The sequence below is a fragment of the Abramis brama genome (genome assembly GCF_963993115.1).
Source record: "Abramis brama genome assembly, chromosome: 18".
In the NCBI taxonomy this organism is placed as follows: domain Eukaryota; kingdom Metazoa; phylum Chordata; class Actinopteri; order Cypriniformes; family Leuciscidae; genus Abramis; species Abramis brama.
In genome coordinates, this window is record NC_139980.1 from 24101090 (window position 1) to 24125330 (window position 24241).

The 24241-nt window shown below is 39.7% G+C and overlaps 1 protein-coding gene across 2 annotated transcripts in view; it reads right to left on the bottom strand.

Moving 5' to 3' along the window:
• Positions 1-24241, bottom strand: part of hmcn1 (hemicentin 1) — a 115185-nt gene that overhangs the window by 7745 nt on the left and 83199 nt on the right. For both annotated transcript variants that reach the window (XM_084091801.1, XM_084091800.1), the window contains exons 48-94: positions 23936-24022; positions 23667-23858; positions 23418-23591; positions 23205-23318; positions 22953-23098; positions 22685-22835; positions 21237-21425; positions 20990-21103; positions 20694-20881; positions 20503-20599; positions 20045-20206; positions 19819-19932; positions 19424-19626; positions 19118-19199; positions 18152-18283; positions 17918-18067; positions 17683-17842; positions 17417-17541; positions 17129-17312; positions 15882-15979; positions 15504-15782; positions 15224-15420; positions 15010-15091; positions 14776-14912; positions 14218-14359; positions 13990-14134; positions 13781-13908; positions 12211-12367; positions 11919-12040; positions 11293-11457; positions 11089-11196; positions 10766-10903; positions 8601-8735; positions 8251-8520; positions 7562-7752; positions 7281-7494; positions 7007-7141; positions 6732-6922; positions 5467-5548; positions 5043-5312; positions 4787-4957; positions 3322-3492; positions 3074-3244; positions 2703-2873; positions 2446-2616; positions 1692-1862; positions 146-292 (exon numbers count right to left, since the gene is read on the bottom strand). In XM_084091801.1, coding sequence (XP_083947927.1) covers positions 146-292; positions 1692-1862; positions 2446-2616; positions 2703-2873; positions 3074-3244; positions 3322-3492; positions 4787-4957; positions 5043-5312; positions 5467-5548; positions 6732-6922; positions 7007-7141; positions 7281-7494; positions 7562-7752; positions 8251-8520; positions 8601-8735; positions 10766-10903; positions 11089-11196; positions 11293-11457; positions 11919-12040; positions 12211-12367; positions 13781-13908; positions 13990-14134; positions 14218-14359; positions 14776-14912; positions 15010-15091; positions 15224-15420; positions 15504-15782; positions 15882-15979; positions 17129-17312; positions 17417-17541; positions 17683-17842; positions 17918-18067; positions 18152-18283; positions 19118-19199; positions 19424-19626; positions 19819-19932; positions 20045-20206; positions 20503-20599; positions 20694-20881; positions 20990-21103; positions 21237-21425; positions 22685-22835; positions 22953-23098; positions 23205-23318; positions 23418-23591; positions 23667-23858; positions 23936-24022 — 7323 coding nt within the window. The remainder of the gene's footprint in view (positions 1-145; positions 293-1691; positions 1863-2445; positions 2617-2702; positions 2874-3073; positions 3245-3321; positions 3493-4786; positions 4958-5042; positions 5313-5466; positions 5549-6731; positions 6923-7006; positions 7142-7280; positions 7495-7561; positions 7753-8250; positions 8521-8600; positions 8736-10765; positions 10904-11088; positions 11197-11292; positions 11458-11918; positions 12041-12210; positions 12368-13780; positions 13909-13989; positions 14135-14217; positions 14360-14775; positions 14913-15009; positions 15092-15223; positions 15421-15503; positions 15783-15881; positions 15980-17128; positions 17313-17416; positions 17542-17682; positions 17843-17917; positions 18068-18151; positions 18284-19117; positions 19200-19423; positions 19627-19818; positions 19933-20044; positions 20207-20502; positions 20600-20693; positions 20882-20989; positions 21104-21236; positions 21426-22684; positions 22836-22952; positions 23099-23204; positions 23319-23417; positions 23592-23666; positions 23859-23935; positions 24023-24241) is intronic.

Consider the following 24241-nt stretch of genomic DNA (forward strand, 5'->3'; position numbering starts at 1 on the left):
TTGATTCATAATCTTCAACTACAACCCATAAAGATTTCCACAAAAAAAATTCCATATACTGACAAATACTTTACATACATTACATTTGTAATATTAAATATGATGCATTGCTGCTCGTAACAAAAACTAAGCAGCAGAGACTGACCCAGGCTCCTGGGTATATTAGTGATGGTGGCCTGTATAACTCTCCCTCCAGTGGGACTGCTAGAGATGGTAGCGTTGAGGATGGCAATGCCAAACTCCACATCATTAATGTTCCCAGTGATACTTCCTCTCGCTTTCTGAGGGCCACCTTAGAGAGAAAAGTGGAAAAGTTCAGACAATGAGTACAATCATATCTTGTTTAGTTAACTTAAAATCAAGGTCAGAAATTAACCAGTGGTTGGGGAAAGTGTTTTGTCAAGTTCTCTCATTCTTTTCTAGGCCTCTATAAAGATTTCTTTCAAAACAGGGTTTTGTGCCTCTACAGTCACTGTAGTGATCTATAGCTGTCAAACACCTGTTTTCCTCAGTGTTGGGGGTAGTAACGCATTAAGTGAGTTACGTAATCAGATTACTTTTTTCAAGTAATGAGAAAAGTAATGCATTACTTTTAAATTTACGACAAAATATCCGAGTTAATTTTTCAAATAAGTAAATCAAGTTAAGTTGTTTTTCCATTAATTGACTGACACCTCTCCTGTCCCCATGTTGAGAGAAATTGTGAGTAAGTGGCGTTGAGTGTGCTGTGTTAACATGATGGTTATTGTAGCTCTAGACTAAATGTGAGCAGGCATTTACTCATCTCACTAGCACAAAAACAGATTCAATATTCCTCAAAACGCATAAAAACAGGGAAATGCAAACTCAGAATTTTACACAAACCTATGTAAAATAACACAAATATACTTTATGTAATTAATCTCACTGTCTCGATATCTTTGCTGCTGACCTTTGATGACCCAGTTCAACCATTCTAATAATAAGCAAAAATTACTTTACAAAATTTAGCACATTTCTGTTTTATTTTTTGTTTTATTGCTAAAGTAAGAGTGTTGAACATTCTTCTTCTATGTAATTTCACATTAGGTGTGAAAGGGCCTTTACATTTGCCAAAAAAAGCACTTTTGTTGTTTTATTATAATAAACCAAACAAGCAAGGCCAGTCCAGGAGAGAAAAAGTAACGTAATTTCCATAAAAGGTAACCAAGTAACACAATTAGTTACTTTTTTAGGGAGTAACTCAATATTGTAATGCATTACTTTTTGAAGTAACTTTCTCAAACACTGGTATTCAATGTGTAGCTAATATAAGCTACGTAAAAACTCTTGAGTGTTTTCTTCACATTCAGTTGACATCTAAATTCATTACAACCTACTAAGACAGACAACAGAGAGCTGTAAATTCTTACATAAGCCACCAGGCAATTATTAATATTATTGTGTTATTATGATATTGTGTGCATTATTTACAGCTACAATTGTATTTGATTAGATTTTATAGATAAGTCATAATTATAAAAATAAAAATAATAAAAATATGAATAAAACATTAATTAAAAATAAATGTAAAAATAAAAATAAACTAATAAAAATAAAAATAAACTAATACAAATTCATTTCTGACACTCCTCAAGACCATGTTAAATCGTTAAAATAATTCTTGATGAACGTCTTGATTAAGAACCATACATATTTAGTGGTGAATGTACCTGGACATGGCTGTATGTTACATCTTGATAACTGGGTGGAGTCTCCTGGGCAGGGTCGGCCGCTGTTGCTAGGTGATGGATTGTTACAAAGTCTAACACGTGTCCGTTCTCCACCTCCACAGGATGCTGAACATTCACCCCAGGACTCCCATGAACCCCACTTACCATCGACTTCACACACACATAGACAGAGCACAGAAAAGTGTGTATTCAGTTATGGTCAAAATTAATCCAAAAAAAGATCTTCTACATCTGATGTGGTTTGCATCCTCCATTCAAGTTTTGTCAATCATAATCCCAAATTTAGGTAGCTTCTCGTGTATATTTATTAATATATAGCAACTATAGAGTGTGGGTATTTGTTGTGCAATACACACTGCAGTTCAAATGTTTTGGGGTCAGTAATTTTTTTTTTTTTTTCAGGGAGGGTGCATGAAATTAATCAAAAGGGGCAGTAAAGAATTTTACATTGGTACAAATCCAAAGTCTATTTCAAATAAATGCTCTTCTTTTGAACTTTATATACTAAAATAAATGCTAAAGGAGAACCAAATCAGCATATTCGAATGATTGGAAATACTGCCTAGAGAATTGGCAGATAAAAATTCAGCTTTGCCATCACAGAGATAAATTACATTTTAAAATATATTAATATAGATAAATTATGTTGAGCATAAGAAACTTCTTTGAAAAGAAATAAAAAATCTCACTGATCTCAAACCTTTGAACGGTAGTGTATGTATGAGTGCTTTACCAGGGCAGTTGGCTGCGTTGCACTTCTGGATTTGAGAGTCTGATCCAGTACATGCTCTGCCTCCATTTGCTGGTCGAGGATTGTCGCATGTTCTGTAGCGACGCATTTGTCCACCGTTGCAGGTCCTGCTACAACTGCCCCAGCTGTTCCATGGGCCCCAGTTACCATGAACTATGAAGAGAGATTATTTGTGCTTATAGCCTTCTTCATTACACCAACATGCCTGTGTTTACCATATGTAAAATTGATTTCCTCACTGGGACAGGGCTCATTGTGGCAGAAATCAACGTGGATGTCATTTCCCTCACACTGCCGTCCCCCATGCTGGGGGGCGGGGCTTGCACAGATACGTGTCCTTTGCCTCGTACCACCTCCACAAGAAACACTACATGCCCCCCAGCTTACCCAGGAAGACCACTTGCCATCCACTGTTGAAGAAGAGAAGAAAGGATAATTCTTTTTAAATTCACACTCATGACGTTCCAAACTCGTATGACTTTGTGTAAAACACAAAAGCATATTTAGTTGAATGTCCAAGCTGGGGACAGCTGTTTAATTTCACATTTTCATTTTTGAGTGAACAATCTCTTTAAATAAAAAAAATCATAATTTTCACCAGAACGCTTACCAGGGCAATTCCTCTCATTGCACACTTGTGTCTGTGAGTCAGGTCCTTCACACGATGGTCCTTCAAATGAGGGCGGAGGGTTGTTGCAGAGTCTGAGTCTTGTCTGCATCCCTTTGCCACACGTTTCACTACAAGGGCTCCAAGGCAACCAGGCACCCCAGTTCCCTGCCACTGACAGATAAGAAGCCAATCAGACTGATAAAGACAGATATGCTCATGTGTAGGAAAACATATGTTCCTCCACTCACCTGGGCATGGCCTTAAACTACACATAATGGCCTCCACTGCTTTGCCCTCACAGGCTCTGCCCCCATGCTGGGCAGGAGGATTACTACAAGTCCGCACCCTAGTCCTGTTACCCTGACCACAGGTACGAGAGCACTCCTCCCAGGAAGACCACTCGGACCAATTACCATCCACTATAGGGACAAACAGACAGCATGGAGCCATGTTTATACTGTTCTCCATGCTTTTATCTATATTTTTGTTTGTTTGTTTGTTTAGGAGAGATCTTGGTGAGTACAGTCAAAAATTCAAGCGAAGAGCTGAACATCTTATGAACATCTAGCAAACCAAATATATTGCTAGTAGTGGTGTCAACAATAATCGATTCGGCGATGCATCGCAATGTGGGGCATGCACGATTCAGCATCGATGCGGCACTGTTTATTTTCTGGCCTTGATTTGGACAATAAAGTTGTGAAGTTTCAATTACTTCCGGGGGCATAACAACAACAACAATCAAGATGGCTGAGGCGGAGGGAGATGACCGCGATAGACGGGTAATTAAAAACGCACCCAAAGCTTGGAAAGCGGACATCTGGGCATATTTCGGATTCTACAAAGTTAATGGGAAACTAGACAAGACTTACGCGGTGTGTAAAACCTGCACACTAAAATCAAGCATGTTGGCAATACAACTACAATACAACTGCAGTAGAATTTTGATGCATTGCAATGCATCGTAGAATCGAATTGAATCGAATCGTTACCTGGTGAATCGTAATCGAATCGAATTGTGAGGGCAGTGCCAATGCACACCCCTAATTGCTAGTACTTTACAACACTTAACTCATGTTTTCAGATAAGCACTTAAATATTAAAAAATATACACTATTGTAGTTGGTAAAAAATTTTAAGTTTCCTGAAAGAAGTCTCTTATACTCAAGGATACTTTTATTCGATCAAAAATACAGTTAAACAGTAAGATTGTAAAATATTATTACAATTTAAAATAGATTTTATTTCAATTTTGATATATTTTAAAATGTAATTTATTCCTGAAACATTTTCATTCTTTTATGAATAGAAAGTTCAAAAGAACACAATTTAGTTGAAATAAAATTATTTGTACTATTAAATGTTTTTACTGTCACTTCTTATTCAATTGAATGTGTCCTTGCTGAATAAAGCTATTAAAAAAAATACTAACCCCTAATTTTTGTGTATGTGTATGCCAGTAGTGTATGAATCTAACAAATATAATGTTTGTTAATGTTTTAATAACAGTTATAACGTGTTAACAATATATCATCAATGAAGTGCACATAAACTTCATTGATGATATATGATACAGGCCTGTCACTTGCACTGGTGTGCCCAAATAAATAATTTTTCAGTTTTGCATACGGTACAATTTTCACTCACAAATGGTGAAATGCTCACAATGTAGAGCTTTTGCAGCAAAAGGGATGAAAAGGTAAACTAATTTACCTGGGCAAGGTTTGCCTTGACAGCTGCGTGTTTCTCTTGCTGAACCAATGCAGTGGCGTCCTCCGTTTGCAGGAAATGGGTTATTGCACTGTCTTAGTCTCCTCTGCACTCCTGTACCACAGGAAACACTGCAGGCTCCCCACTCCATCCATTCAGAGAAACCTCCATGAACTGCGAAACACACATAATTCAATCTCCCATTATAATACATCTAACTGCATTATAATCCGAATACTTACAAAAGTCCAAAGCTCACCTCGCACTGTTAGGGTCACGCGTACCAGCACGGAGCCTAACAAATTTCTTGCCACGCACTCATACTCAGCCGTGTCCTCTTTCTGAGCACTACTGAGCCGAAGAGAACCATTATTCAGTGTGGTGATGTGCTCATTACCCAACAGAGGGCGCCCCTGACGGGACCACTCAATGACAGGCACAGGCTCTCCCTCTGCTTGGCAGTTTAGTACCACTGTGGAACCAGCATCTACCACTGTCTCTATTGGCTCTACTGTGATGGTAGGAGAACCTATGGAATATCACTAATGTTATTACAGTAACACAAGCAAGTGCTTTTAAAAAAAATCCTTATTAAGGTTTTTATTTTCTGTGTGAGTATTCTATGTGACTTTTACTGCAAATGAATTCATTAGAATTCATTTTGTTTTATACTGTAGACTTACTCTGTAAGGTCAGTGTAACTGTTCTCTCCACCACTCCTGCATCATTTGTGGCCACGCACATGTAATTTCCAGAATCTTCGCTCTACAAAAATTACAAATTGATACCATTAATTATTTATAAATGTTACAAAAGGACCGAAATACAAAACATCTAGAAAATGAAGGAATTTTTTATCTAGGATAGATGACAAAAACGTTGTAACTATATTAACCCTCTTGTATCGTTAAAAAATAATGCCTATTTTGGTATCTTCTTGTAGAAAAAATGTCTTTTTTTCCCCTTTTTTTTGCTGTATGTCACAATTTTTCCCAATGATCTGTAAGGCATTAAATAATAATAATAATAATAATAATAATTCATTACATTTATATAACGCTTTTCTAGGTACTCAAAGCGCTTTACATGAAAGGGGGAATCTCCTCAACCACCTCCAATGTACAGCATCCACCTGGATGATGCGACGGCAGCCATAACGCCCACCACACACCAGCTTACTGGTGGAGAGGAGACAGTGATGAAGCCAATCAGTATATGGGGATGATTAGGAGGCCATGATGGACAGAGGCCAAGGGGCAAATTTGGCTAGGATGCCGGGGTTAAACCTCTACTCTTTTTCGAAGGACATCCTGGGATTTTTAATGACCACAGAGAGTCAGGACCTCGGTTTAACGTCTCATCCAAAGGACGGTGCTCTTTGACAGTATAGTGTCCCCATCACTACACTGGGGTGTTAGGACCCACACTGACCAAAGGGTGAGCGCCCCTGCTGGCCTCATTAACACCTCTTCCAGCAGCAACCTGGTTTTCTCAGGAGGTCTCCCATCCAGGTACTAACCAGGCTCAACCCTGCTACAGGGTGATATGGCTGCTGGCAAAATAAATAAATATTGTTTTTGTTTGAGGTTGCAAGCAGATTTTGAAGGTTAATTTTATATGCCTCCCTACACAAAAATGGGAAAAATATGGGGAAAATGTAAAAATAACTAAGATAACTTATTACTACACACAGCAGAATAAATAAGGCAGATATTAGACTCAGGTAGGCACATATCATTTACTTTGATATGATTAGCATTCTGCTGCAAGAGTTAAAGAAATGTATCTTCTGGAACTACATTGGGATGAGAAAAAAATTAACTTTAATTTTTGGATGAATCATCCCTTTAAAAGATATAAATGCAGAGCAGTTTATATGCTTTTCATTTGTGCAGCTGTATCTGCGCCTGTAGTGTGCAGTCAGGACTGTTGTGTTGTGTTTGTGTACCACTGTGCCGTAGATGGCTAGAGATCCGTTGTCAAGTTGACGGATTCGATTGCTTATCTGGACATTGATGCCCTTTTTGCTCCACTGGATGGTGGGCAGAGGGTCTCCTCGCACCTCACAGTTAAGTATGGCATTCCCTCCCAGGGGCTCAATGCGATTTGAATGAACATCTCCGTCTATTATTGGTGGTTCTGGAGAAATTGGACAAGAGATTCAAGTTTTTCACAATGGACAAGCAGAATAGGGCATCATTTAATAGAAGTGCAGATGTATACCTTTAACATAGACAAATCCCAGAGATTTGATGGATCCCACGCTGTTCTCAGCCATGCAGGAATAAGTGCCTGAGTCGTCTTTACTCACACGCTCAATTACAAGCTCACTGTGGCCATTAATATGACCATACTGGGCTGTGGGCAGAAACAATACTTTCCTGATTCTCTCACATAACAGCCTATTGACACATGCAGCATAACTAATAGTGCTGGGGGATTACAGGGGATGCAAATTGTGGATATCTGTAGGCTCAATTTGAGGGATGATCTATACCAGGGATGATATTGTTGTTGAATGCCCACGTGATCTTGGGTGAAGGGATGCCGGTGACGCCGCAGGTCAGCAGGAGGCGCTCTCCCTTGTTGAGAGCCACATCCCCAAGGAGCTCAGTGAAGACTGGATGTGTGTGGATGGACAAATCAGTGGTGCGACTGTCCTGCCCAACTGAGTTGGTTCCAACACACGTGTAACTCCCAGAATCCTCAGGCTACATAGACAAACTGTCACAATTTGTAAACACTGAATGCAAGCAGTTTAAAGATTGGGACTCTGACCTGTGCAGTGTCTATGAGCAGCTCTCCTGTGGGGAGGATCGTGTATTCTCCAGTGGTGTCGGTAAGTGCAATATCATCTTTCTCCCAAGTGATGGTGGGCTGTGGGACCCCATCTGCCACACAGGTCAACAAAGCTTGGGTGTTCTCCACCACAGACACCTCTGACTCTCCTACACGGATGGAAGGAGGTACTGAGGTAGAGAGGGAGAAGAAATAAATAAATAAATGTATGACATTATTATTATAATTATAATTCACATAAATCATGAGTTAAATAAAAAAATGTAATCACATAAATCATTAAATAAATTATAATTACTAATAACATCAACTAATTAAAAAAAAAATATATATTCCATCAACATTCTGTTTAATATTCTAATAATATTCTACTTGACAAAAGTTATTCTACAAGATAATCATGATTGTTATTATTACTATTTATCACATAAATCAAAATAATAACATAAACAAATTATAATAAAACAAATTCTACCAATATGTTAATAAAAAAATATAATAAAAAATAAAAGTTACTCTACCAGATGATCAATGCACTAAACAATATTCTCAGTCAATTATAATATTTATAAATTCGTCCATCCATTTCAATTTTCCCCTAAATCACTCTGTACAGTGAAGCCATTTATTCAATCCAGTCCATCTATTTCAGCATCTCACTGACTCACTGTGTACAGTAAGGCTCATCTCAAGACTGGTGGTTCCAGCCACATTAGCAGCAGTGCAGGTGTATCTGCCTGTGTCTCCAGGTTGGGAAAAGGCGATCTGCAGCGCCCCTGTGCTGAGGACCCGCTGGTGCACGGACTCGCTCAGTGGCTGCCCATCCTTGTACCAGGTGATTGAAGGAGTGGGGAAGCCCTCTGAGTGGCATTGCAGAGTTACAGATGCATCTAGTGCCACAGTGTACACCCTTATGTCCGATGTTATGACAGGGGGCACTGCAAGAGAAGTGAAACATTTGAGAGACCATTTCTTACAGACATCTTAATTTTCCTTACAGCCTATGTGTGAGCCTAACCTTGCACTCTGAGTTTGGTTTTCCCAAGTGCAGTGCCAGCTGGATTCTGAGCCACACACATGTAGGTTCCAGAATCCTCAACTTTGGCTTTAGATATCTGCAGACCACCATTAGGGAGCACTGTAAAACCACCTCCTGATGATGAAAGGTATTGAGTTGGTGTCAAATTATTTAAAGGGCAATAAAATGAATCAATTCATAATTAAACATTACATTTTAAATAATAATTACAACCATTCAAAAGTTTAGGGCCAGTAAGATTTTTTTTTTACAAGAAAGAAATGAATACTTTTATTTGGATTAAATTGATTCAAAGTGACAGTAAAGTCTTTTACACTGTTACAACAGTGAAATAAATAAATTCTTAATGACCCCAAACTTTTAAATGGTAGCGTATGTAATACAATATAATTATATATAATTAATTACATTATACAGAATTATTATATACATTAATTAAAATAATTAAGAAATTAATTAAATGGTACTGAATGTATGATTAGCTTGTCACTTACAGTGGGGAGAACAAGTATTTGATACACTGCCGATTTTGCAGGTTTTCCTACTTACAAAGCATGTAGAGGTCTGTAATTTTTATCATAGGTACATTTCAACTGTGAGAGACGGAATCTAAAACAAAAATCCAGAAAATCACATTGTATGGTTTTTAAATAATTAATTTGCATTTTATTGCATGACATAAGTATTTTATCACCTACCAACCAGTAAGAATTCTGGCTCTCACAGACCTGTTAGTTTTTCTTTAAGAAGCCCTCCTGTTCTCCACTCATTACCTGTATTAACTGCACGTGTTTGAACTCGTTACCTGTATAAAAGACACCTGTCCACACACTCAATCAAACAGACTCCAACCTCTCCACAGTGGCCAAGACCAGAGAGCTGTGTAAGGACATCAGGGATAAAATTGTAGACCTGCACAAGGCTGGGATGGGCTACAGGACAATAGGCCAGCAGCTTGGTGAGAAGGCAACAACTGTTGGCGCAATTATTAGAAAATGGAAGAAGTTCAAGATGACGGTCAATCTCACTCGGTCTGGGGCACCATGCAAGATCTCACCTCGTGGGGCATCAATGATCATGAGGAAGGTGAGGGATCAGCCCAGAACTACACGGCAGGACCTGGTCAATGACCTGAAGAGAGCTGGGACCACAGTCTCAAAGAAAACCATTAGTAACACACTACGCCATCATGGATTAAAATCCTGCAGCGCACGCAAGGTCCCCCTGCTCAAGCCAGCGCATGTCCAGGCCCGTCTGAAGTTTGCCAATGACCATCTGGATGATCCAGAGGAAGAATGGGAGAAGGTCATGTGGTCTGATGAGACAAAAATGGAGCTTTTTGGTCTAAACTCCACTCGCCGTGTTTGGAGGAAGAAGAAGGATGAGTGCAACCCCAGGAACACCATCCCAACCATGAAGCATGGAGGTGGAAACATCATTCTTTGGGGATGCTTTTCTGCAAAGGGGACAGGACGACTGCACCGTATTGAGGGGAGGATGGATGGGGCCATGTATCGCGAGATCTTGGCCAACAACCTCCTTCCCTCAGTAAGAGCATTGAAAATGGGTCGTGGCTGGGTCTTCCAGCATGACAACGACCCGAAACACAGCCAGGGCAACTAAGGAGTGGCTCCGTAAGAAGCATCTCAAGGTCCTGGAGTGGCCTAGCCAGTCTCCAGACCTGAACCCAATAGAAAATCTTTGGAGGGAGCTGAAAGTCCGTATTGCCCAGCGACAGCCCCGGAACCTGAAGGATCTGGAGAAGGTCTGTGTGGAGGAGTGGGCCAAAATCCCTGCTGCAGTGTGTGCAAACCTGGTCAAGAACTACAGGAAACGTATGATCTCTGTAATTGCAAACAAAGGTTTCTGTACCAAATATTAAGTTCTGCTTTTCTGATGTATCAAATACTTATGTCATGCAATAAAATTAATTATTTAAAAAAAATAATAATTATTTAAAAATCATACAATGTGATTTTCTGGATTTTTGTTTTAGATTCCGTCACTCACAGCTGAAGAGTACCTATGATAAAAATTACAGACTTCTACATGCTTTGTAAGTGGGAAAACCTGCAAAATCGGCAGTGTATCAAATACTTGTTCTCCCCTCTGTATCTCCATAGCATGCCAGATTTTGCTTTCACCTGCGGTAAAAATGTTGATGCCCTCTTTCTGCCAGGTAATAGTTGGGTGAGGGGAGCCCGTTGCTCTGCAGGGCAGGGTCACATGATTGTTCAAAATCACATCCAGTGTTGATGGGTGTGACTGTATCACCGGAATTTCTGTAAAATGTAAATGCAGACAATTATTCATTGCATAAATGTCCAAATTACAAAAATGGTATAGAGAGAAATGAATGTGGAGCCACACATGGGCATTTGTTATATGTGATCTTATTAGACAAAAATAAAATTAAGAGGCATATTTAAAAGCATGATATGTTTAAGTGTTTCTGCATATCTCATACCGTGTACTGTGAGCTGAACGTGTCGGTGTGCGGTGCCTGCAGCATTCTTGGCCACACAAGAGTAACGGCCTGAGTGACTCAGATCTGCAGCTGTGATCTCAAGAGGACCTGAGAGAAACCAAGGAAATAAAAATTTAATATTTAGATTAACTTCAAACATCAATTGTTCCTTTTTTTTTTACACTCTAACTACATAAAGCTAACCTGACGGTAGTATCATATAGCCCTCTCCCTCTTTAGCTAGTCTCAATCCATCTTTGCTCCAGTATAGGACAGGATGAGGCACTCCGGATGCAGTGCAGCCAATGACCACCGGGGACAGTCTGCTCACCACAAGCTCTGTGGCCTCATCAGCAATAGAAGGAGGAACTGTAGAAGGGAATGAATATTACTTCCTCCTGAAATGCACACGTTGGCTGCGTCCGAAATCACATACTTCCCTACTATATATGAAAAACAGTATGTACCAAAAAAGTATGTCGAATTCAACTAATTCAAGTAACAAATTCAAGTAACCGAATGACCTACTTCCTCCAGCGAGATTCTGAAGTGTGCATATGATGGACACTTTACTATCCCATGAGGCCACAGGAGAGTAGTGTGAATAGTAGTGAAGTGACTGGTAGGTCACATGAAAGTGACAACAAGCCAAATATAGTATGTCCGGATCACAGTCATACTATACACAATCATACTAAATAGAAATATAACATACTTTTTAGCGCCTGCAAAGTAAATACTTTCAAAATAAGTACATACTTAAAAGAGTATGCGATTTCGGATGGAACCACACATATAAATGGATGTCATATATGGCAGTAGGGATTCACCATGTACTGTCAGCTGAATTTCTCGGCTCTCCTGGCCTGCCTCATTGGATACAACACACTTGTACAGCGCTGTGTCCTCTACTGTAGGTGCGATGACAACCAGAGAGCCTGAAGACAACAGCCTAAGGACAGATTACAAACTGATTAACTGGATACAAACATGAATCTCAAGTGTCTTACTGTGCAATGTTGAGCATTAGGGTCATATTGTGACCCAAACCAGGAGTAATGCTCATTTGGTTGATGATACAGTAAGAGGTGATAAGAGGAGAGGGAGGAAACCTGGCTGAACCTGTACATATTCTGGTTCTGGTCAGTGTTAAGGGCTTGGGTGTTTTTGGTCCAGCTGACTGAGGGTTTGGGGATGCCAGTGGCCTCACAGGATAGCGTGGTCTGGACGTTCACCGTCACAGTGATGTTAGTGGGACCCTCGGCAATGGAGGGTGGCACTGGAGAAGGAGAGAATATTAGTGCTTACTGTATATTAGGACATTTCCTTGGACAAAGTGCCAATATATAAAACAGTGATAAACAAACAGTAGCTCAAACAGTAGAGCATGATGCTAGCAATACCAAGGGAATGCATGAACTCATAAAAATGTAAAGCTTGAATTCAGTGCTAGTTGCTTTGGATAAAAGCGTCTACCAAATGCATGAATGCGTAAATGTACATGAAAAGACTGAAAATACAGGACTGAAAATAAAGACTGTAGGCTGTAGATCAGTAGTTCCCAAAGTGGGTGCCGTGACAACTGGCTAGGGGTGCCGCAGAATCTCAGCTTTTTTCCAACTTAAACAGCCTAAAATAACTATCCTACCATATAATATTTTTTTATAGCATATATTTTGAAAATATATAAAAACACCAATATATGAGCATGTCCAATCGAATATAAATAAGCGAAACAATGATATATTTCATTCATATTTAAAGTTTAAATCGCCCGCTCCGCTCAGCTCTGCCCTCTGTACTGGTGTGCGCTCAGTTTTATATTTCATACAGAGATTGACAGGATAGGGCAAAGATGAATCATCGCGTGTCGCCGTCGCAGCTGGTTAGGACAAAAACTCGGACATGGAAAATATACCTTTTATCGCGTGTCGTGGCGTCGCGTCGTGTCTGGTTAGGACACGGTGTTAGGCCTATGTCTGTTGTGATGCATTCATAATAAATTCATGCTGCTGTTTATGCTTCATTTGTTGTTTGCTCATCTAGATTTAATTTTACATATTGGTCAAAATCACTATAAAGTGCCTTTGGTGTCCTCATCAGAATCACTCAGTCATCATGAACATAATGCAAAATAATGAAATTCTGAGGTTTTATGATAAATCAACAAACATTTACACACATAGAAGTACAATGATAAATCTCTTGAAATGTGTTTTTCTTATTTTATACCATTTTCTTTGATTGGATGTATGTGACTTTGGCATGTCGCACACGCTGCTCAGCTAACTTCAGTGTGTGTAAAAAGTGGTTAAATGACAAAAAATTTAAATAATCAAGTTGACTGATAAAAAAAGTCAATTTGATCATTTATATGCTATTTTCATAATAATATTAAACATATGAATGTACACATGCACGTTTAGTTTAATTGGTTTGGGGTGCCATGGGGAAAAAAAATGCTACAAAGGGGTGCCATGCTTTCAAAAAGTTTAGGAGTCACTGCTGTAGATATAGTGAGTTGATTAGTTCTAACTGTTAACTTGTGTTAAACAACCAGTTCAAAACTAATTTGTTTGTGATTTTAACTATAGGGTTGTGTTTCAGTGCAGCAAAAACTAGCTAATTTCTCTTTTTAGTATCATATTTAATATATGTACAACTACAGTATTGCATGTATGTCAAGACTTACCATAAACCTGAAGATCTACTCTCTTGCGCTCTGTTCCTGCCTGGTTGGTGGCCATGCAAAGGTAGCGGCCCGTATCGGTCACTTGGGCTGAGAGGATGTGGAGTGAACCATCCTCACCAAACCTGTATCTAAACGTATAGGGCATTTGTTATTTCCCATGAACAAAATTGAGAGTTATGAAATGCTTTGAAGTGATCTGTGCTGCTGACCTGGGGTTGTTTCCTGCCAGGATGGATCCATGCTTCCTCCAGGTAATGCGTGGGGTGGGTACTCCATTCACAACACACTCCAGAACCACTGGTTGATTAATATGAACCAACACAGACTGAGGACCATCCTTTATTGTGGGAGGGACTGAAGAGAGAATGTTTAAATTAGCCCACAATATTTTCCTCAGGAACACAAATGCCTTAACGTGTATAGAAATTGCTGGTCACCGTTGACACTAAGGTTGAAGTGGCGTCTGGTTTCTCCAGCAACATTGCTGGCCACACAAGTGTACTGGGCACCATCTCTCAGCTCTGCATTGTTGATCTGCAGGTAACGACCACTGGACAAAACACGCACTCGTGGAGACATCTGGAGAAAACATTGTAAAAGCTATTTATCTACATGAATTTATATACATTTATATTCATACCTGATTTTGTGTCAGATTAAAAAAAGAAGAAGAAATTAATACTTTTGTTAAGCAAGGATGCATTAAATTGATCAAAAGTGACAATAAAAACATTTATAATGTTACAAAAGATTTCTATTTCAAATATATGCTGTTCTTTTGAAACAGCACGATTGGTTTCAACACTGATAATAAGAAATGTTTCTTGAGCACCAAATCAGCATGTTGCAATGATTTCTGAAGGATCGTGTGACACTGAAGACTGGAGTAATGGCAGCTGAAAATTATAAAATCTATAGAAGTCACTTAACCACATTCAATACTTGTATAAACAGGAAAACCTCTAAAAATAAAAAATACTGTTTCCATTGGATACCTTCAGTGGTGCTCCATCTATAAGCCAAGTGAGAGTTGGAGGTGGAACTGCATCTGATTTACATTCAAGGGTCACCTGTCTGTTTTGCAGGACAGACACATCTTGCACACCTCTGTCTCCAGCGATGTTGGGTGGCACTGTTGGAAAAAAATTGTCGTTTGGCAAATTACTGTAAATGAGGTGACATTTTATGTTGATATGATGGGAAATTTTGTAATTGCTTTTAAGACTCACCATGTACTCTGACTAGAAACTCTTTATCATCATCTCCAGCAGGGCTGGTGGCCAAACAGGTGTATCTTCCAGTGTTCTCCACCTGTACAAACATGGGAGATAACACAATATGATTTAGGAACATGTCACGCTTGAGCCACATTGAGCAGCATGGGAGAAAAGATAGGAACAAGAATGCTACTACCCATTTTGACACCACATTTGTAGTTTTTACCTGAGCAGAAGCAACTCTGAGCACCTCTCCATCTCTGAGAAGCCGTATGCTGTCTGTCTGAGGCAGCGGTCGGCCATCCTTCAGCCAGGTCAGTGTTGGTAAAGGTATGCCGTCAGCCTCACAAACCAGCTCCAAGACATGATTCACAACCACAGAGACCTCAGCAGGCACACCAGAGCCATTGATCCGTGGTGGGTCTGAGAGAGGAGATAGATGTCAATGAGTCTGTGACAGAAGGAGTCACTTTGATCTTGTTTTATTTTGTAGTACTTTCTCTCACCCAGTACTTTGAGGCTGAAGTGGCGGCTTGCGTCTCCAGCCTGATTATGTGCAGTACAGGTGTAGCGCCCAGTGTGGTTGATGCTCACATGGGAAATCTGCAGGGTGGTGTTTTGGTTGAGGAGTGACAGGTGAGCATCTTTAGGCACTGCTGCACCATTTCTTAGCCAAGTAATAGTTGGAGTGGGCGTCCCATCTGAAATGCATACGAAAGAGGCCGTATTTCCTCTCACAACTGTTACTTCTTCTGTGCTGCCCGCCCCGTCCAAACTGGGAGGAACTGAGAAAAATGACACAGTAAATTTATGGGTTTAATACTTCATGGCATTATCATATTTCTACATTTTATCTCTGAAAATGCACATGCAAGTTAACTCACCATACACCTGAAGGTTGTAGTGTCTGTTGTCCACTCCAGCTCTGTTGGAGGCCACACAAGTATAGCTCCCACCATCTGAAACCTGTGCACGAGCAATGCTAACACCAAAAATGACAATCAGATGCCGAGCATTTAGTGCTATGAATCATGCCATCAGCTCCATTCATAGCGGGATATGAACACCTGCCACTAGCAAAATGCGGGTACATGTCCGATAAGTGCCTTATCTACCTACCACTGTACTTAACTACAGCTGGACTATGTACTCAATAAGAATAAAATAAAGAAATGGGTTATTTTTTAACTCAGTTGAAGTTTTGGTACATTGTGCATGTGTGCAATTCCAATATATATTATATAATAAAAAAAAAAAAATATATATATATGTATATATATACACGTAATATTAACGTAAATAACGTAAATAAATATTACATAACAAACGTAAACTTAGAAATTAAAAATATTGCCTTGGCAACTAACTTAATTAGGTTTAAAGATTTAGTTTACCCACAAATGAAAATTCTGTCATGAATTACTCCCCCTCATGTTGTTCCAAACCCGTAAGACTTTCATTCATCTTTGGAACACAAATGAAGATATTTAAAATGAAATCTGAGCGATTCCTGTCCCTCCATTGACAGCTACGCAACTACCACTTTGACGCTTAAAAAAGTTTATAAAGAAATCATAAAACTGATCTAGATGAATTGAGCGGTTAGTCCAAATTTTCTGAAGAGACATGATCGCTTTATACACTGAACAGATTTAATTTAGGCTTTTATTCACAAATAACAGAACTGGCTCAGATTTAATAAAAAAAAAAATCTTCATTCGTGTTCTAAAGATGACTGAAAGTATAACAGGTTTGGAAAAACATGAGGGTGATTAAAAGATGACAGAATTTTCATTTTAGGTGAACTATCTCTTTAAGACAAGTAGTAATAAAATACTAAAAAAAGATAATAAAAAAAAGATTTAAAAAAAAAAGACAAAAGCACATGAAAATATAAAAGTAAAAGCTACTCGGTAACTCAAATTAATATATACTATAATACGATATAAATAATACTAAAATAAATATTAAATTATAAAATCATTAATTTTATATATTTGAAATAAAAATAGCTTGTAAAATGTAAGCCTTTATCTCAAATTTAAAGAAATTAGGCAAGATGTGGTTTAGATGCAAAAAAATGATTTCCCACCCTGTGATCATCATGATTTAAACATGTTAGATCTCTTACCGGAGGACCTGGCCAGCAGACAGCAGGCGGATCTGAGACGATATTGGAAGCGGCAGACTGTTCTTTAGCCAGTTGAGCTGTGGAGGTGGAGAACCACTAGCAACACACTCTATATTTATTGAGCTGTCCAGCACCGCGGTCAGTTCCTTGGCAGCAGGTCCGTTCCCCTGGATAAGAGGAGGAACTGGGAACAGGACATGCAGCTATCAAATGTCTGGAAAAAATACTACTGCTGTGTAGTGAAAAATTTTGTTCCACTTCTCGCACTCATGTAAAGATACAACTCACCATATACATTCAGGCTGAATATTCGGTCTTCCTCTCCAGCCTGATTGGTGGCCACACATGTGTATTTTCCACTGTCGGATGTGTGGATGGCTGTCACAGTCAGTGTGCTGCCATCCGTGCTAATTCTGAGGAAAGGTTGACTTACGTTTACCCTTATGACTTGTATTGTCTCATTAACAAGAGAATCATTATGCAAAAGTACTATGCAGAGAATACACTGGATAGTTTTACAGCATAATGGCACAAAAATCTAACAATGCTCTCACTTGATGTTCTTCTGGGCAGTTCTGCTAAGTGTCTTTCCATCCTTCAGCCACTGGATCTCAGGGGTTGGAGTTCCTTCAGCACGGCACACGAGCTGGATGCTGTCATTCAGCAGAACACTCATCTCACTAGGTAACTCAGATCCTACAATGATTGGTGGGACTGAAGAACAGACAATACAGATGGTAATTTGGTAAAACTAATAGATGCATGTTTGTTTAATAAATGCTTCTGTACCTTGTATTATAAGATGGTAGTTTTTGCGGGCCTTGCCCTCCACATTGGACGCCAAACAGGTGTAAGTGCCGCTGTCAGATAACTGTGAGCGGGCAATCTGCAGCTTACTGCCCCCGGACAGGATATGCATATCCACAGACTCTGAATTCTCTAGAAATACAATAAAAACAAGCATGATTTGACTTTAAAATGTGCAATGTAAAGCTTAAGTGATCTGTAGATCATCTATCTCACCAATCACTCTGCCGTTCTTCAACCAGGTGAGCGAGGGAGGAGGGATCCCTGAAGCATCACAGGCGAAGGTAACAGGATTACTGATGGTTTCCACCACACGCTCCACTGCTGGGCCGTCCAGCCGTGGGGGAACTGCATGTCATAATGTCAAAGTGTGAAGAACACCATAATTGTAGCTCTATGCTGTAATACTAGAGGTCTACGTGGGACCCGATCAGATTTCTTGGGCGCGGGATTAAATATCCGATTGAAAGACGGTAGCGGTCAGTAACTCTACTGGTGTACTTTGGATGTGAGTGGGCAGCCCGGCCGCCAACATCCTTTGACAACAGCATGTCCGCACTTCACTTGAAATTAACACAAATTTTTACAGTGGTGGTGTTCACACAGTAACCAGTTCCCTGCCCTGAGCAACCTGGCAAGATGTGTTCTTTGCATCCCTGCTACGAGCGCAGCTTCAGAGAGAACATTCAGCCTTTGTGGTCAGATTTTGGAGATATGTAGGCTACTGAAACCATCGTCAGTCAGCAACATTCTGTTCTTGCATTGATGTTTGTTTGTTTTTTAAATTAATTTGCAGCATAGCTAGTAAGCCAACAGTTTTCGTTTATTCATATTTTTGGCTTATAATTTAGTATTTAATTTAGCCTATTTTTCTGACATTTTTTTTACTGTGTTGACAGTAAAATATGGTAAAATAATTCTGTATCATGATAAGGCAAACAAAAATACCAAATAAAATTCTTGTATAGCCAACATTTCATATTTGTTATCCCCAATCACTCTCTCTAATTTTAGGGGAAATTTAAATGAGATCTAAATTCAGCAGGATCAGTCAGGTCAGGAAGAAACTTATTCTAAGCAGATAGTGGGCGGACACAGTGTGAATTTATATATATATATACACACACACACACACACACTTTTAAGTATATATATATATACATTGCAGTTCCTGTTTCTCACCATGGATGTTGAGATGGAAGTTCTTGTCCACTTGACCTGCTACATTTGTGGCCTTACAGACATACTGCCCAGTATCTGACAACTGAGAGAGAAAGAGTGATTTAAACGTCTTGAAACAAACTTTTTACTTTATTTTCTGAAGTAAATGTGAGTAAATGCATGTGCAGTACAAAATTCACCACCATGAATTGGTTGCTAGGTGGCTCCTCACTGGCCTATTATATTTTTTTCACTCATTTTATCATTACCAAAATCATACATCCACTTCACTTCATCCAAAGCACCTGCTAATTTTCTCACACACACCTCTGTTGCTCTCATTTCCAGCATTTGTCCATCAGCCAGTATGCGCAGATTGGCAGTCTCAGTGATGGGCCGTCCATTCTTGTACCAGGTAATGATGGGAGGAGGCACTGCATTAGATTCACACTCCAAAGTAACAGATTTGCCCACCAGTACATTTAACACCACTGGAAGATCCCCACTGCTGTGTCTGATACTGGGGGGGACTGGGAAACCAGATACCAGTCATTTAGATCAGTGACTTCCCAGAAATGTTGAAATATTAAAAATGTTGTTAGTCATATTAAAACAAAGATTGTCTGCCATACTTCACCAAATATTGACACATGCAGACACATGCTTTACTCCAGTTTTATAACAAGCAAATCTAAAACACTAAAAAAACTGTACATACTGACCATATACTGTAAGATAAATTATTTTTTGGGCTTCTCCTGCTGGGTTCATGGCCACACAGCTGTATTTCCCACCGTCAGACATCTTTGCTTTCAGAATCTGAAGAGTACGACCACCTAGGCAGAGAATGAGAGTAAGAGGTGGAGTGGAGGAAGAGAGATTTATGTGTAATATGTATACAGTGAACACTATGTAGTCCCTCTATAATGTGTCAGTAAGCATGTGTACCAGGCATTATGAGTGCGTTGGTGCTGGCCTGTACAGGTCTCCTGTCTTTGAACCAGCTGAGGGTGGGAGGTGGGAGTCCAGTGGCCTCACAGTTTAGAGTTATGAAATTATTCACCACCACAGTCACATTCTCCTCTCTGATGCCCACAATAGAGGGAGACACTGACAACAAACACAAACAAACATGATATCACCACTAATTAGTTATAAGAGTGAAGAGAGAAGCTCAAACAGTAGAGTATGGCACTAGCACACGCAACATCATGGGTTTAATTCCCAGGTAATGCATGAACTGATAAAAAGCATAACTTAAATGCAATGCAAGTTACTTTGGACTAAAGTGTCTGCCAGATGTATAAATGCAAATGTAAATTAAAACACAGCAACACAAACAGCAGTAAACCCCCAGGAACAGTACAGAGACTTAAGACAAATGTCTCACTCAAAGATAGACTCACCATGCACATGGAGGTTGAAGGATTTCTCTGCTGTTCCAGCAAAGTTTTGAGCCACACACACATAGCGTCCTGTATCTGTCACCTGTGCATTCAAAATCTATAAAACACAAAAAATATTTAAATATTTGATATATTTTAAAAATAACTTGTGTCACTGTTCACTGTTGCATCACAATTGATTAGTCTCTCACCTGCAGTGTCCTGCCATTGGACAGAAGTCTGTGTGTATTGTCTGGGGTGAGGGGTTGACTGTCTTTGATCCAGCTAATTTTAGGAGTGGGACTTCCATCCACCTGACACTCCAGTAATGTGGTCTTATTAACCAGCACTGTGATCTCATCAGGCAGGTCACCATCAGCTCCACGAATCGAGGGCGGCACTATCAAAATACAAGTGCACAGACAAAAAAAAGACAAACAATACTTTCAGTTGTTGCCCTTATAATGTTTAGCATTTAAAAAAAGGTAAACACTCAGGTTGGACTCACACAACACTCTGACATCATATTGGATTGAGTCTTCTCCAGCCTCATTCACAGCCACACAAGTGTATCTCCCAGAATCCTTTGCTTGAGCTCGAGGGATCTGGAGGACTCTTCCGCCTGTGTGAGAAATAATGTAAAAAAACAAGTGAAATTCTTGTTTACTCATACAGAACATAGTATCAAAGTATCAACATATTTAACAAATTATTTTTCCATGATAAAATCAAAAAGTTGCAATGCAGCCTCTCACCAGGAAAAATTAGTATTTTATCATTAGAGGTCAGCAGGTGCCCATCTTTGTACCAAGTGAGTACAGGAGGGGGGACGGCATTGGTCTCACAGTACAGGGAGAAGGGATTATTAAGAATCACATCCTTCACGTCTCCATTATTACCAGGGCCAGAGTCAGAGTCTCCAAAGCCTCGGAAACTTGGGGGAACTGAGACACAGACAGGATTTAAGTATTATAAACAGGGATAAAGCCTGAAGATAATTGCACAAAATCCACAGATAAAAGGTTTAAAACAAGCTGAAAACGAGATCCAGACATAATACATTAATCAGCCACTAGGGGCAGTCATACTCCTTAAAGTTGGTGTTTCTTAAAGTCCACATGAAATCAAAATTGACCATATTTACTTTGTTCGCCTAAATTGATCGTTTTGTGGTGAACAATTCATCTATGCAAGTCAATCCACACAAAAAAATTTTTGGGCTTCATAATCTTTAATCAAAATCTGAAAATGCCCCTCCCCTCTGCATTGGAGGACCTTCACTGATGACGTAGGCTTGAGGACTTGGGTTGGGAAATGCTTAACCACTCCCCTCAAATCGTTAGTCTGCTATGAGCGAGAGATGGAGAGGAGGAGCGCTAGAGTAAAACCCTGCCCTCTGTTCAATATTCCTTTTCACTGGGAAATACGTCACAGCACTGGAGAAAAGTCGTTTGCAACTTCCGGTTCACGCGGACTTTAAACGTTCTTTTGAAAAAAGTCTCTTATGATCATTCCTCATATTCCTGTGATAGCAAAGTTGAATTTTCAGCAGCCATTACTTCAGACTTCAGTGTCACATGATCCTTAAGGAATCATTATATATGCTGATTTGGTGCTCATTCAGAAACATTCAGGATTCTTTGATGAATAGAACATTCAAAAGAACAGCAGTAATTTGAAAGAGAAATTTGTACATGTCTTTACTGTCACTTTTAATGAATTAAATGCACCTTTGCTGAAAAAGTATTTTAAAGCCCCCCTGTGGTGAAAATCAAGCTTTTAATGTTGTTTATATGTCTATGTGGTCTTTTTAATATGCTTTAAGACAAACCATGTGCAAATTCAAAGTCAACACCATTGCATTATTTTCTCCTTAAAACTGCAGTAAACCAAAAACAGTCTCAAAAACGTGGTTTGAAATCGCTGGTGTTTCTGACGTCACAAACTACCTTGTAACCAATCACGACAACGTGTGATCGTCAACGAGTGGATCTCTGAGCTGGTGTGAGTGAGTGGAGGCGGGGCTAATTTTCATATTCATAGAACCGCGTATACTAAATGAGACAAGGGTGTAGAGTTACATTCAAGCTATTTTAAGGCATGAAGAAATAAAAAAAATCATATTGACCCCAAACTTTTGAATGGTAGTGTATATATAGTGTATATTTAATTCTGCATTCTGAACTTGTAAAACCCTTTTCACCTTGTATATTTACATCAAAGTCCTTCTCATCCTCTCCAGCGATGTTGGTGGCTACACAGGTGTAACGACCTGTATCGGACACTTGAGTGTGTTTAATCTGAACTATACGACCGTTTGCTGTGATACTGAGGTGACCATCTGCTTTCAGGATCTGCAGAGAGAGAAACACAGTGGAGTGAAAACTCAGAACTCCAAATAAATTCTCATAGGAGTGAAAAACTGCATAGTTTTGTCATATACTGTATCTATGTATGTATGTATTTCTCACCTGGCCATCCTTGTACCACACTAGCGTAGGTGTTGGGATAGCCTGAGCTTCACACTCCAGTGTAAGGGTGTTGTTAACTTTAATTTTCACCTCTTTAGGGGCCAGACTCTCTCCTGGGATGTCATTTTTATTGATAACTGGAGGGACTGCAAGAAAGGAACATATATAAATAGGTACAGATAACTGACACACAAAGAGTGTTATATTCCTCTACACCAAAAGGTGGCGATGTAGCTCATTTCTCACACGCACCGAAAACTTTCACCTCATAGTTCTTCAGTGTCTCTCCAGCCTCGTTAGTCGCCACACATGTATATCTCCCAGCATCCTCTTCTTTAGCATTCAAGATCTGTAAAGTGCGACCACCTGCCACAAGATACAGTAGTAAGCGAGCTAGTCGCATAACAAATGTTGGATATGAACATCTGAATTATTTTATGCCACAGATCCATAAAGATCTCTGACCTGGAAGTACCCTGACGTTGCGGCTGGATTCAAAGGGTGTGCCATCTTTGAGCCAGGTGATGATGGCAGGGGGGTATGACTGGGCTTCGCAAACAAGAGATGTAGGACTATTCAGTGTCACAGTAACGTCTTCAGCTGAACCTTCTGGACCAGAACCAGCGATGGTGGGAGAAACTGGGAGCGGAAACATAAATAAGTACACACACAAGACTACAAAGAGACATTTTAACTCCCCCCATCCAAACATACCTAACACATTGAGGTTGAAGTGTCTGCTCCTGTCTCCAGCGCTGTTAGAGGCCAGACAGCTATACCTGCCTGTGTCGGGCACTTGCGATCCACTGATCTGCAGGAAACGCCCATTTGACATCACCTGCAGCCTTGCGTCACTAGTCAATGGTTGCCCATCCTTCAGCCACGTGATCTCAGGAACTGGATTACCTAGACAACCCAAAAAATTGGTTAATCAGAGGTAAGAGATAAGGACAGAAGCCAATCTTGTAATTTGTGTCACTTACCGGTGACCTCACAGGCCAAAATTATGTTCTGTTTTTCCTTCACTTTCAAATCCTCCACTGTGCCCTCGTTCACAATGCTGGGCGGCACTGAAGTTGACAGAATAAAGATGAAAATAAACATTTCAAAGTCTAGTGATATTCCTAAACAACATGTTAAGTGTCACATGTGCGCTCCTGACTGAAAGCTTGCTTGGTAAGTAACAAAACTATGCTAACCTCTAAACTATGCTCCTTGTTTTGTTTTTGCATGGATCCATGGATAAAAAGCCAATCCCAGAATGAAACCAGTGAAAATTTCCATCCAAG